Source organism: Crocodylus siamensis, chromosome 1 (genome assembly GCF_052110815.1).
Source record: "Crocodylus siamensis isolate JL-2025a chromosome 1, ASM5211081v1, whole genome shotgun sequence".
Lineage (NCBI taxonomy): Eukaryota > Metazoa > Chordata > Crocodylia > Crocodylidae > Crocodylus > Crocodylus siamensis.
The window spans coordinates 418154827-418169539 of NC_143395.1; the positions used below are offsets into that span (position 1 = coordinate 418154827).

General features: G+C 50.3%; 1 protein-coding gene across 1 annotated transcript in view; it reads left to right on the top strand.

Annotated features, from left to right (window-relative positions):
* The first annotated feature begins 209 nt into the window (after positions 1 to 209).
* RNF121 (ring finger protein 121) overlaps positions 210 to 14713 on the top strand; it is a 53680-nt gene continuing 39176 nt past the window's right edge. The window contains exons 1-3 of the mRNA XM_090030847.1: positions 210 to 304; positions 7765 to 7802; positions 9185 to 9326. Coding sequence (XP_089886973.1) covers positions 248 to 304; positions 7765 to 7802; positions 9185 to 9326 — 237 coding nt within the window. The 5' untranslated portion in view covers positions 210 to 247. The remainder of the gene's footprint in view (positions 305 to 7764; positions 7803 to 9184; positions 9327 to 14713) is intronic.

Consider the following 14713-nt stretch of genomic DNA (forward strand, 5'->3'; position numbering starts at 1 on the left):
AAATAGAAAACCCTGAGGGACGGGTTCGCTCTTGCGCAGCTCCTTCGGGGGCTTTTTCCTCTCTGTGCGATGATAGTGATTTTCAGACGCTCCCTCTGCTCCGTGACCGCGAGGTCCCGCCCCCTCCGCTCTCCCATTGGAGGTGCGTGGCTCCACGCGCGGCCATTGGAGGGCGGGCGGGCCAGTGCGGCCGCTGATTGGCTGGGCCTTGGCGGAAGTCTCCGTCTCGGCTGTGTGGGCGGGCAAGATGGCGGCGGTGGTGGAGGTGGAGGTGGCAGGCGCCGTGGAGCGGGACCTGGACGAGGTAACAGACCCCGGGCGAGGACCTGGTCTGTGGGGGGTGGGGTCCCCGGGGCGGGGGTGGGTTGAGGGTAGTGGTGGGGGGTCTGGGGGCCAGTACATAAGGCAGGGGATGATGGGAGCCCCAAGGCGGGGCAGGGTGCATAGTCCCTGGATCGGGGAGCTCTGGGGGGGCCCGGGAGTAGGGGATGTGGAGGGCCCTGAGGGGGGCAGGGTCTCTGGGTTGGGGGGGTGGGGGCAGTGCTGGGGTGGGTGCTAGGTGGTGAGTGGAGCCCTGAGGGGGGCAGGGTCTCTGGGTTGGGGCATGCAAGGAGCAGCATCCCTGGGTGTCAGGGGAGCGTGGCCCTCAGCACTGGGGACCTTCCCTCGGGCACTCCCAGGCCCAGGTTGTTTCCAGGGTGCTGGGGGCCTGCCCCAGTTCCTGGTGGGGGCTGGGAGGTGCCTGTGGGGGCTGCAGTCTTGCCCACCAAGCCACATCACCCCACTCCTTTGGGGGGTCTTGGTGTCTGAATTGCTGGGTGAGCTCTGAGGTCGCAGTGTGCTGTGGGGGTCTGGGGTTGCAGTGCACCGCAGCAGAAAGTTCTGCTCCCTCTGGTCACTGCTGACACCTCTCTGCACTTTCTCTCTGCTGAGCGTGGTGGTGGGACATCTCATGAGCTTCTCCTGGGGAGGAGAGTCATTCCTGCCGTGTTGGTGGAGTAAGCAAGATGAGCCAGGGTCTGCCCCCAGGGGCTCGGGGCCAGGGTTAGTGCTCTGCTCTTGGCAGGCAGGGGGCCTAGCTGGCAGGTGAAGTGGTGGTCAGCAGATCGACGCTGTCTGGAGTTAGGGGCGCAGGCATGCTCTTGCTGTCTTTGTTCCCAGTGCTTCTTTCTCTCTTACAACCATCACCAGGTGCAGAATCACATCATAGCGCTAACATAAGATTGGCTGCTTCGTCTCTCTCTTGTAACAGTCCCTGCTTGCTGGCCTCTCCTCAGCAGATAAGACCCTTCACTGTTAACTGGGATCTCTCACAGCCATGAGCCATGGCACTTGCTAAAGCTGCCCTTGTCTTTAAAACACAGCATTGTTGTTAATCTTCATAATGACTGCTCTGTGCCTGGGCTCTGTATAGCCAGCTATGCCATTTGCGCTAGGTAAGCAGGATCACAAAGGGGATCATGACACCAGATGTTAGTGCCCTCGCATCTCGGAGCAGTGCAGAGTTTAATCCCCTGCTTAAGAGCTTGCCTCGTTTGTCAGGGCAGTGTCAGAGTATTGGGTTAGTGCTTGTCTCTTCATCTCATTGTGACTGTAGCTGGGCTAGTGGGTTTCTGTGTGGGGAAAAGCAAGATGAAAGTATGTGCATCCTGTATGCAGCATGCATCTTGCAGGCAAGTAAAGCACCTACCAGGCTCTGGGCAATGTGTCATGGATGATCCAGAGTGGAAGAGAGCTGTCATAGATTGGTGGAGGAGGTGTGTCCATTTAAAATGACCTGAAGGATCTAATTAAACTGGCATAATGGTACAGTATCTCCATCATTGCACACTATACTGCAAGGTACCCATATGTGTGTTAGTAGTTTCTTCGTGCACCTTCTATTCAGGCACAGTTCTACCAGTCAGCATGCTAATTACGGCAGAAATGTTTAAAATTACCTGCTCTCTGGCTCATGACGCTTGTTAGCAATGAAGATATCCAGTACACTCGGTACTTGATAGCTAGAGGGAGCCGGCCTCTTAGAAAAGAGTGTTATTAGAAGGCTTAAGGTTGTAAGTATGTGCGGAGGAAACTTGAAGTGGACAAGGTGGCCATAGCACAGGAAACAGGATGCTGCTCCAAGGGGATCAGTACCCTAGGAAGAAGGTGGTTATGAGAAGAGGCATGGGAGGAGATGGACTAAGTGGAAGAGGGAAAAGGATCTGTGATGCTGGGGGCTGAACTCTGCAGGCTGTTAAATCTAAGACCAAGGATTCAAGCTTCTCTCTTGTGTTCAGCACGTGCTAAGTTTGGTCCCTTTGGGAAGTTGCACAAGCGCAAGAAATGTCTGACCCATGTGGACTTTTTAAGGGTTCCTTTTTTATAATTGAATGTCTTCAACAACAGTCTCTTTGTGCAGAGGCTAAATATGAACTTGTGGCATATGCATCTTGCATGTGTCTGTGTTGTCTTACTAATAAGGCAGGAGCAAGGCACCAGATTGTATTTGAATGCACCGGAGTCAGCCGTTCAAGAGGTGCCAGACAAAATCCAGCAGCTTGCCTTACTATATCCAGCTGATTGCTTCATGCTTGGCCCTGTGAAACCATAAGCTTCACTACTTCGATATTCACAAAAAGAAAATCATCCTTCTTGCTAGGGCTGAGTTCTGTCACTGAAGGAAAAATCATGGGAAGGTAGAGCTAGTTACAGGCTCTCAAAAGCTGCTCAGTTCTGTATCAGCAGCTGGGTGGGACTTGCAAGATATCTTTCTTGTCATGGGATAACATGAAAGAGGTGACTGTGGTCTGACCCTTTTAAATGAGCTCCCCATCGATCAGTTTGACTCCAAGGCATTAGAAACTCACTGGGAAGGCAAATGGAGCAGCCCTGTCTGCCTCTCTAAAGGAAGATTAGCATTGGGTGTGAATCTGATTGACCACTGCCCCACTTACAGGGCTCAGAGACATGCATACCTTTGTTTCGTGCATATCTTGTGCATCAGCGGTTAGCCTGTAGAACTATGCATGTTTTAGTATTATAAGAGTTGGACTTGAGCTATTTGTGCTCCCTGCAGGTTCAAACTACAGCAGTCATCTCAGCCCATCAGCCTTCTGTGCTGCATATAATGAGCTCGCTGTATGTGGATTCTTCTCATGTCATATTAAAAAGTACCTCTTCAGGGATGTTAAAGATGCTGTGATGTTTCTCCAAGAAGTCCAGTCTTTTTGGCTGGTACTTCTTGTCCTGGAATATAATGTTGCGCAGCTTATCTGCCCAGTTGCCATCTCCCACACCAGAGTTTGGCAGCATGTTAATGGCAGTGTGTGTGTATATGGGCTCTGAAATTGTTTGAGATTAAAGTTTATTGCATAAATACAAATAACATTAGAGGACATACTGCCTGCCGACAAGGTACAGTATTGTTCAGGTGTGAAATGTGCACCTTATTCTGCATTTGGTCATAATTGGTATCTATAAATACTACAGCTTTAGGTAGTATTTGGCATGTAAAGGTCCATTGCTAGATAACTAAATGGAATGACTGCTTATTTTTCCATCTACAGGTCTGCCTTAGCTCTTTCTCAGGCATAGTAGCATGAGGTCAAAACCAATGTGTAGTAGAGCTTGTAGTAAGCGTACTGCTCGTCTCCTGGATCGCTGGACATTTATAGTAGGGGTTTACAGAAAAGAAGCATTTTTTGGTGATTGTTTTGTTTCACAGTACAAAATGTGCATCCTGGGACTGTCCTTTTGTTTCTGGTCATTGGTTTCTGTGCATTTTATCCTGCTTTTGAACTGCCCTGTAAAGCATTATGTGGAACTGAAAACTTTCCTCCATCTCTGTGCTTGTTGCACAGAGCAATCTGTTGTATAAAATACACATGTGTGAACATGATTTGCATCTGCTTCTCTGGGTGGGCTAGCACTCAGCAGTGTGATTTGCCATGGGGAGAGGTGGAAGGATGTGGTATACTGAGATTTCCGCCCATGCCCTCCCCTGTAGAAAGAAAGCATTTATACTGGTGGAGATGTTACTGGAACTCTGTGTCCAGCAACACCAGAAAGGTTTTGTGAAATTGGTTTAGTGAGGAGCCCCTGGAATGACTAAAGGATTAGAAAGTATATGTTACAGAGAGAGACCCAAGCAACTCGGCCTACTTAGCTAAGCAGGGAGAGGACGATGATTAAGCAGTGATCTGATCTTTCTAGACCTATGTAAGGAGCAGAAACTTGATGACAGAGAGCCCTTCAGTGTAGCAGACAGCTGTAACAAGATTCACTGCCTGGAAATCAAAGCCAGCCAGGCTTAGATGAGGAATAAAACCCGATTGCATAACAGTGAAGGTAACTAATCACTTTCCAGTGGCTGCAGTGATTTATATTGGATCACGATTAGATGCTTATTTAAAAAGAGGTGCTCTGGATCAAAGAGAAGTTAAAAGAATGAAGCAGGGAACCCTCTCTGGTTTGTTGTTCAGGAAATTGAACTGGATTGCTTTAGTCTTCTGGATTTCTAATCTACAAATAAATCTGATTTAATTGTATTGCATGGATTTGGGTGTTTCAGTTGCTATACAGTGACAGGGTTATTCATGGTGACCCACCAAGGGCTTTCATTTTTTGTCGCTAGGTACCATGCATGACAAGGGACAAGTGTTCATGGCTAAATTGACAGTCATACTACTTAGGCTGAGTGTAACTCAATTTAGAAGCAGTAGTCTGCAACTTGAAGATCCAGACTCAGGTACCTGCTCTGCCAGTTATTTTTTGGGAGATCATGACCAAATCTTGTTGTTTCTCTAGCTGTAGATTGGTAGCACTTCCCTCCCTTTGAGGTGTTGACAGTTTTGTTTTGTTTTTTTAGGTGGCTTAATACAGAAAATGCAAAATAGGCTGGACCCAAGAAATGGTCTCATTTTTGTTTTCCTTATTTTGTTGGACTATTTGGTTTTAGCTGCAACGGGGACATTTTTTGAAGGCTCCCTGGCACAGACTAGATCAGTGGTAGGTTACCTGGATGGGCCAGGAGCATGCTGGCACCAGCTCAGAAATCCATCGTGGGCATGGAGACGTGGAGCTCTGTCTCGTGCTTGATTAAATAAGCTTCCACAGTTCCAGGGGGAATGTCAGTAACTTCCCCACGTCTGCAAAATCCAAGCAATTCAAAGTTGAGTTGTGCTGAGAAACACAGCCTTACATTTTTGTGTTTCTCCTACTCAGTGAGCTGTAGCCAGGTCTTCTGTTGTATTGAATTTCTTGGCACCAGCTGTTTATCAGATCACCCCTGAAATGGAATTATTTTAACAAAAAAAACAGCGTGGCTGCTTGTGATTCAAGAGCGTGGGGTCTCACGTTGATATTCAGTATCAAACCTTCACCACCTACTTCCTAGGCAAACCCTGAAACTTAAATGGGAGCATTCATATCGCTGTATCTCCCATCTGCTTCACACAAAAATACTTTTCAAAGCCACTGGGAACTAAATCTCTTGTAATTCAGTCGTTCTGCAATGGCACACAGCAGCAGTATTAATGGCTTGGGATGAAGCAGAGGTGAATACACTGCCAGCTGAAATAGCCAGTGTGATTTCACCCAGGCCGGAGTTCAGTCAGGGCAGTGGGGCTAATGCCTCTCTGTGAGACGTTAGGCCTACATCTCGTCTGAAGAAAATGTTGGGAGAAGTCAGCTCTATTGTACAGTGCTGATATGAAAAGATACAAAGGGTAAAGGTTTACTCTGGACCGGGGAGGCCCCTGCTTGATTAATGCTCTTGCATTGAAGCAAGGTGGAGCTTCGTTCAGGGCCAGTGCTGCAACTGCAGAAATGCTTGCTAAGAGTCCTTGGCATGACCTGCCTTCAAACTGAGCTGCTGTGGCCTAGCACCTGTATGTGGGGCAGCCTCACTTGTAAGTCCTTCAGAGCAGTTTTGCTATTTACTATAACCCAGTGGGAGGAAAACCCAAGCATCAGTCCAAATAGCATGTTGGTTCCTTGACTCCATTAGCATGTTGCCACATACTTAAGCAGCTGGTGTTTTATAAACAGCTCCTTGTGACTGTCAGTTGGTTTTGGCCCCAAGCGAGTTGCTTCTGTTGGGTTTAACCGTTAGCAATATAAACAGAGCTCAGGGTAAGCAGAAATGGGCTGGCGTTTCATTCACCGCATCCTGTCATGACCATGTTTGTGTTACTGTGAGGGAGGGCTAAGATCCTCTACCCAGCTGTACCTGTGCGGCGGGGAAAGGATTTCATAGTCGAGGGCTCTAACGTAACAGGCAAGGGCGTAACAAGATGTAGTGACTGGAAGTAAGCAAAAATGTTAACCCGGAGAATAAGTATCCCACCCAGGGCTGCAGGTGATGCTTGACAAGCATCTAAATGCTTCTAGGAGAGATGCCTACAAAGGAGGAGCTGGGTGCAGGAACCACAGGGTGCAATCCTCTGGCCTGTGTGGTGCAGACTAGGTGATCCTTATGGTCACCATAGTCTGTTGAGCCAAGCCTGCATCCCCAGCTTCCTCAGGATGGCAGGGCTGTGCTAAATTTGTGTGAAGCAAAGATTGTTAGCAGCATCAGCCTCTGAGGTGGAGACTCCCCCTTTGGTCAGTCTGCATTGCTGGCTTCGCTCGTCTGCACATTCATTTTAAAATGAGCAGCTTCATGCTGACATCTATGCTGCTCCTTGTGCCCAAGACGTGCTTCTGAGAACTATCTGCCAAGCTCCTTCATGGTTCTCAGTTAAATCCCTCCTGAAACTTTCCTCTGTGATTCCTCTGAGGAGTGCTTGACGAGGGCTAGGCTGCTGTTGTCTGGAGACCACCCCCTAAATAATGCTGCCTCCATGGACGGCAGCATCAGCCTGCTCCTGTTGCCATTTACTTAGATTGCCCCAGAGAAAATGCAGGCAATGGCTTATAATTCTGTGTTTGCATTGCATTTTGCCAAGTGGGTGTCATGGTCTTTGACTGCAGCTCCCAGGCACTACACCACGGCGGTCATCCTGCAGCCTCTGTGCAGCTGACAGCCTGCACATTTGGCAGAATGGGGAGAGGACAGGCAGCACAGCTGCAGAGAAGGCATGGAGAGGAAAGCAGGGCAGCAAATCAGTCATGGGAAGGGGATGGGAGTGGCCTTCGGGGAGTGGGGCTAATTTGTGGCAAGCCTGCCAAAAAGTTTGGCCCCCCACTGAGGGCATAGTTTAGGATCCCAAGCTGCATAGCCCAGCTCACGGAGCGGTGTGCTTGTGCGCACAGCCAGAGATGCACAAGTGATGTAACAATTGTGTGGAGTTGTGCGAAGTTCTAATTCTTTAAAACTCGTGGCAGTGCCCAGGCTGTAAGGCACTGGTGTGAACTCTGGGTTGCCAAAGGCTAATATTCAGAAGACGGCAGCTGGCTGCACTCTTCTGTCTTGGATGCAGAATGGTTAGAAAGTGGGGTTGTGGTTAATACGTACCCCCTCCCCTTTGAGTCCCTCTTTCTTCCTAACCTATTGGTTTGAATTTCAGAAGCACTTCCACGAAGAAGATCCTGTGACAGTTACAGCTAGCTGTTTATCTCTAGCATTGCCTGCAGTCCGAATCAGGTGCTAAGAGGGATGCATAAGAAGCTGGACACTTGGGACCAATTAAAATGTCTGTGCCAGCATTTAGACAGGAAATGTTTGCTCAAGCAGTGCAGAAACCAACCCCTTTCTATTCGAGAAATAAATGTTACACTGATCTTCCCCAGGCTGATACTGCTGCTGTCACACTCCAGTAACTGACTGCTTTTCCTCCATAGGTTGATCTATCACATTTGTCTCCAGAGGAGAAATGGAGGTGAGTGGTGGGGTGCAGCCAGCTTGTGTTTCACTGGACTTCCCCAGTGTGCGGTGTTGATGTTACCAACAGTGCACAGCAAAGGAGGCCTGTCCTGAAATGTAAAGCCTATGTGCCTAAAAAAGCCTTGCCTCATTACAGTGAGGAAGTCACCTGTCCTGAGCCACCAGCTCAGTCTCCAGCCCCATTGACTGCTACTTAATCCACCCTTCCTGTTAAGCACACCAATTTTAATTAGATGCTTCTTTGTAAGAGCATAACGAGACCAGCCTTCTTTGAACATTTATCCGTAAAACATTCTCAAGGCTCCTTAAACTGAAAATGCGTATTTTTGATTCACATTGTGCTCACTTCTCCAACCCATGCATTGCTTGCAAGTCTTGGCTTGTAGGTTGACTAGACTCTGTTGTTATAAAAGCTCCTGGCTTCCTTCTCATGATAGGCCACTGCATCCTGGGCCTGTAGCAGTGAGCCAGTGTTTGCCGTGAACAGAAGTAGAGAGATGCATGCTGGGCCTTCAGTTTGTTAGGGCTGCTCTTCTGCTGTGGTGATGATTCTCATCTCAAGGTGGGATATAGCAGCTTGGGCCTGTGGTCTCTGTTCCTCTCACAACAAGCAGGTTGAATTGTCATTCTTTTACATTATGCAAATCGTGTGTTCCTTGGGGCTGCTTTCCTCTTCAGTTGAGTGAGCAGGAGAGAATTAACTTGCTTCAAAAAGTTGAAGTGAAAGAGCCTTTCACCCATTCTGTTTGACTCGCTGCATCTCTTCTGAGCATTAGTTCATTTGTCCAATATTTGCCCAACAAACATAAATGGGAGGGAGTTTCCTCAGAAACAAATGCTGCCATAATCAGTGCCAGGCAGTACCTGTAAGAGATGTAGTCTGCTTCTCCTTGCTCCCAGCAGGTGGGAACACCAACCCAACCCTTAACATCACTGGAACAGGCTACCCAGAGAGGTGGTGCAGTCTCCATCCTTGGAGATCTTTAAGGCCTGGCTTGACAAAGCCCTGACCAGGATGAAGTAGTTGGAACCGGCCCTGCTTTGTGCAGGGGGTTGGACTAGATATGACCTCCTGAGGTCCCTTCTAACCCCCATTTTCCATCATCTGCCCTGTTTGCAAAGAGCAGGAGGCAGGCATTTCTTTAACATTTTATAGCACTTAAATCCAAGCCAGAACAGATGTGCCTTTTTCTGCCTCTCTCAGCTTGTCAACAGCAGCATGCTTCCCTACCCTCCAGTACTCACGTACCCCCCACTCCCCTTCCAATATAGTCCTCCTGGCCCCACACAAACTCCTGCCAAGCCATTCACTGTAGCTCAGTGTATTTAGGGGGACCTGATTCACACCCAAGTTGACCTGCCTTGTTCTCATTCCAGGGTCGAGCATGCTCGGATGCATGCCAAGCACCGTGGTCACGAAGCGATGCATGCAGAAATGGTCCTCATCCTCATCGCCACGTTAGTAGTAGCACAACTCCTATTGGTACAATGGAAACAGAGGCACCCTCGCTCCTACAATGTAAGCATCTGATTCCACCTTGTCCACCCTCTGGCTTTGAGGCTAAACCTTTAGCTATTGAGCACATGAATTGTCACTCTTCTGCTGTTTGATGTTGAAACATCCCTTGCCAGCTCTTTCCAAGAGTGTATCAGAACCGTATATAGAGATGTGCAGCTCGGCCACAGAATTACTGTATTTACTTGAATATAAGATGACACCCCCCCCACCCCCCAAAAAAAATAATTAGATTAGATTCAGTATATAGAAAAAGTATAAATTTGTTATAATTTTCCAGGTACATGTATAGAATCTAATTATTGGAGGCTCGCCTTTGATTTGGTCCCATCCCACTGCTAGAGCAGGGAAAATAAATCTGGGAGATCAGGTAAGCCCCTTGCCCTTCACTCCTCCCCTTTTTTCCCCCCCTTACTGACAGACCCTGCTCTCCTTGAGCACAGGGAAGGCCAGGAAAATCTGAAAACGGTGACCTTGAAATAAACATATGTAAATTACTACAGGCACCCATAGACTTAGTTCATCCAGAAATGGTGAATTTTCCCCGTTTTTGAAATTGCTCCAGATTTTAGCACAGGTATTCCATAAGCACTTTTAAGCAGCACTTTTGTGTTTACTGATACATAGCACAACCTATGCATGACATTAGTCCAAAGCCAAAATGCTCATGACTTGCCATATAGTTCATTGAGCTGGGCCTCAACACCTAACAGCATTAGGGGCTATAGGCTTTAGAGGTGGGATAGAGAAGGAAGGAAAGGTGGGGGTGTGGCGCTCTATGTCAAGAAGCAATACACATCCTCTGCCAGCAGAATGGGGTCAGAGGAGGGGCAAGCTGAAGTGCTCTGGGTCAAGATACAAGGGGGCTGTGGGGAGAGGGGTCTAAAGGTGGGGGGGTCTATTACAGACCCCCCCAACCAAGGGGAGGAGCTGGACCAGAAATTTTCAGGCCAGCTTGCAGAGGCACTTAAGGCAAGGGATGTAGTTGTCCGAGTAATTTAAATCACCCATGACATCTGCTGGGAGGAGCAGTCAGCCAGGTCGGACAGTTCCAGGAGGTTCCTGGCCGAGATACAGGACCTCCACTTAATTCAGGAGGTGCACAGTCCCACCAGAGGAAATGCCCTGTTGGACCTGGTCCTGGCCACAGGCAAGGACCTGGGAAGGGGCCTCCAGGTTCTTGACCACCTGGGTGACAGCGATCATCACTTGCTGGAATTCACCATCCAGCGCAGGGTGTCAAGGGCCAGCAGCAAGACGGTAGCCCTAGACTTTAGGAGGGCCGACTTCAACAAGTTGAGGAGATTAGTGGGGGAGGCGCTGGGGTTCTCGAGGGCAGGGAAACTTAGTGTCCAAGATGAGTGGTTCCTTAAGGAGACGATACTCAGCACGCAAGGGGTGACCATTCCAACAAGAAGCAAGCGGGGCAAGAGTGCCTGAAAGCCCCCCTGGCTCACCAAGGGTGTACGGGAATGCCTGATCGCCAAAAAGGTGGAGTACAACCGGTGAAAGGGGGGGTGCTGTCTTCAAAAAAGAGTATACCTCCTCTGCTTGGTCCTGTAGGGGGGCTGTCAGGAAAGCTAAGGCGGACATAGAGCTAGGACTAGCATCCAAGATCGGAGATCCTTTTCAAATATGTAGGGAGGATGAAGAAAGCACTGGGGAAACGTGGGTCCCCTGCAAGATTCTCTGGGCAATCTCGTGGTTGCGCCAGAGGAGAAAGCAGACGTCTTTAACCAATTCTTCACCTCCGTTTTCTTGTGCAGGGAGGAACGGGACTCCCCCACCGCGATGCAAGACGGGCTCGAGGGGAACGCCTCCAGACCTCAGGTTGGGGAGGACGGGGTTAGAGAGCTTCTGGAGGGGCTGGACGCGTTCAAATCAGTGGGTCCAGATGCTCTCCACCCCAGGGTGTTGAGAGAGCTAGCAGGGGTTATTGCAGGGCCCTTGGCAAGGCTTTACGAGCGCGCGTGATGCTCGGGCCAGGTGCCAGATGATTGGAAGACAGCCAATGTGGTTGCCATCTTTAAAAAAGGGAGCAGAGAGGACCCAGGCAACTATAGGCTGGTCAGTCTTACCTCAATCCTAGGGAAACTCTTTGAGAAGATCATCAAGGAGCACATCTGCGATGGGCCGGCTTCAGGGACGATGCTCAAGGGCAACCAGCACAGTTTCATTAGGGGCAGGTCACGTCAGACCAACCTGATTGCCTTTCATGATTAGGTCACAAAAGCATTGGATGCAGGTGTCGCCGTAGATGTAGTCTTTCTGGACTTCAGCAAGGCCTTTGAAACCGTCTCCCACCCTGTCATTAAAAAACTAGGCGACTGTGGCATTGATGCCTGCACAGTCAGATGGATTGCAGATTGGCTGAAGGGTCGTACTCAGAGGGTGGTGGTGGATGGGTCATATTCGACCTGGGGGGAAGTGGACAGCGGAGTCCCCCAGGGCTCAGTCCTTGGGCCTGCGCTGTTCAAGCTCTTTATCAGCAATTTGGTTGACTGGGTGAAAAGCAACCTGTTTAAATTCGCTGATGATACCAGGATTTGGGGTGAGGTGAGCACGCTAGTAGGGAAGGAAAGACTGCGGCAAGACTTGGACAGGTTGCAGGGGTGGGCTAGCAAAAACAGGATGCACTTCAACACTGACAAGTGCAGGGTGCTGCACGTGGGCAGTAGTAACCAGCAGCACACTTATAGGATGGGAAACTCCCTTCTTGAGAGCACAGAGACAGAAAGGGATCTTGGGGTCATTATTGACTCCAAGATGAACATGGGCCAAAAACGCAAGGTCACGGTTGGCAGGGCTAACTGGACCTTGTTGTGCATCCACAGATGCATCTCAAGTAGAGCCAGGGAGGTGATCCTCCCCCTCTACGTGATACTGGTCAGGCCACAGCCGGAGTACTGTGTCCAGTTCTGTGCACCCCACGTAAGGAGGGATGTGGACAACATTGGGAGGGTCCAGAGGAGGCCACTCACATGATCCGAGGACAACAGGGCAGGCCCTACACTGAGAGACTGCGGGACCTGAACCTGTTCCGCCTTCACAAAAGAAGGCTGAGGGAGGACCTGGTGACTGTCTATAAACTCACTAGAGGGGACCAGAAGGGTTTGGGAGAGACCTTGTTTCCCTGAGCGGCCCCTGGCATAACAAGGAATAACAGCCACAAGTTGTTGGAGAGGAGGTTTAGATTAGACATCCGTAAGAACTACTTCACAGTTAGGGTGGCTAGGATCTGGAGCCAACTTCAAAGGGAAGTGGTGCTGGCTCCTACCGTGGTGGTCTTTAAGAGGAGGCTTGATGCCTACCTGGCTGGAGTCATTTGAGCCCAGTTTTTCTCCTGCCCAGGCAGGGGGTCATACTTGAAGATCTACAAGGTCCCTTCCAACCCTACTTCTGTGAAATGCTATGAACAGCATATCAAGCCATGGTGACCCCATAGCTTGGCATTGCTCAGCATGTGTGCACTCCAGATACTTCCCCACCCCGTGACAAAGGATCCATGTGCTAAGTAGTCCCCCACTCATGACTGTGACCAGGTGTTCTTGTCACGAGTCTTGGGATCCTCCAAAAATGTATGTAGATGAGGTGAGGTGAAGGGCAACCTGGTTCGGCTTCACCTCGTGGAGGGTGAGGCCACACTAATTATGTGAGGCAGGTTGAGAGGGGGCAACAGGGTTTCTGGATGAACCATTTGGGGGCCCACTTGGTGGTGTTTCCCAGACATTTAAGGCTGATGAAGAAACAGGAATCATTAGAAATGAGAGAGAAGGGCACAGCTGAGCTGTGGGAGTGAACAGGAAGTGAAAATGTGTTCATTTCAGTGGCTCACTGTGACTTCATAGTTTCTATGGTCGAAAGGGACTTGAGCAGCTCATCGAGTCCGACCCCCTGCCATGGCAGGAAAGAGTACTGGGGTCAAACAACCCCAGCAAGGTGCACATCCAGCCTCCTCTTAAAGATCCCTAGGGTAGGAGCCATCACCACTTCTCTTGGAAGTTGGGTCCAGATCCTAGCCGCGCTGACCATGAAGTAGCGCCTTCTGATATCTATCCTAAATCTACCCTCTGCCAGCTTGTGACCGTTATTCCTGGTCACTCCTGGTAGTGCTCGGGGGAACAGGGACTCCCCCAGTGCCTGCTGACCCCCCCGACTAGTTTGTAACAGGCCACTAGATCCCCCCTTGGCCTTCTCTTGTGGAGGCTGAGCAGGTTCAGGTCCCATTGCCTCTCCTCATAGGGCCTGCCCTGCTGCCCCTGACCATGCGAGTGGCCTCCTCTGGACCCTCTCCATGTTGTCCACATCCCTCCTGAAGTGCGGCGTCCAGATCTGGGCGCAGTACTCCAGCTGCAGCCTGACCAGTGCCGCATAGAGGGGGAGGATCACCTCCCTGGACCTGCTCGAGATGCATCTGTGGATGCAGGACAAGGTTCGGTTGGCCTTCCTGACCGCATCCCCACACTGCCGGCCCATGTTCATCTTGGCATCAGTGACGACTCCAAGATCCTTTTCTGCCTCTGCACTGACGAGAAGGGAGTTCCCCAGCCCGTAGGTATGGTGCTGGTTCTTCCTCCCTAGGTGCAGCACCTTGCACTTGTCGGTGTTGAATCCCATCCTATTCTCATCCGCCCAGCCCTGTAACCTGTCTAGGTCCGATTGTAGCCTATTCCTCCCGTCTAGCGTGCCCACATCCCCCCACATCTTAGTGTCATCAGCAAATTTGAACAAGTGCTTTTTACCCCCTCGTCCAAGTCACTGATGAAGATGTTGAACAGTGCGGGCCCGAGGACCGAGCCCTGGGGGACCCCACTGCCCACGTCCTTCCAGGTCAAACATGACCTGTCCACCGCTATTCTCTGGGTGCGGCCCTCCAGCCAGTTGGCGACACATCTGACTGTGTGGGTGTCGACACCACAACCCCCAGTTTCTTAGTGAGAATGGAGTGAGAGACAGTGTCGAAGGCCTTCCGAAAGTCCAGGAAGACTACGTCCATTGCTACCTCTGCGTCTAAGGATTCGGTGACCTGGTCGTAGAAGGCCACCAAGTTTGTCTGACAGGACCTGCCGCTAATGAACCCGCGTTGATTGCCCCTAAGCATGATCTCCCCCGCTCGCCCCTTGTGGATATGTGCCAGCGTAATTTTCTCAAAAAGCTTGCCCAGGATCGAGGTAAGACGAACTGACCTATAGTTCCCGGGTCCTCCTTTCTCCCCTTTTTGAAGATGGGAACCACATTGGCCCTCTTCCAGTCCTCTGGCCCCACACCAGAGCCCCACGAGTGCTCGTACAGCCGTGCCAGGGGTCCTGCAATGACCTCAGCCAATTCCCTCAGCACTCGGGGGTGGAGATCGTCTGGACCCACTGACTTGAACACGTCCCGTCCCTCCA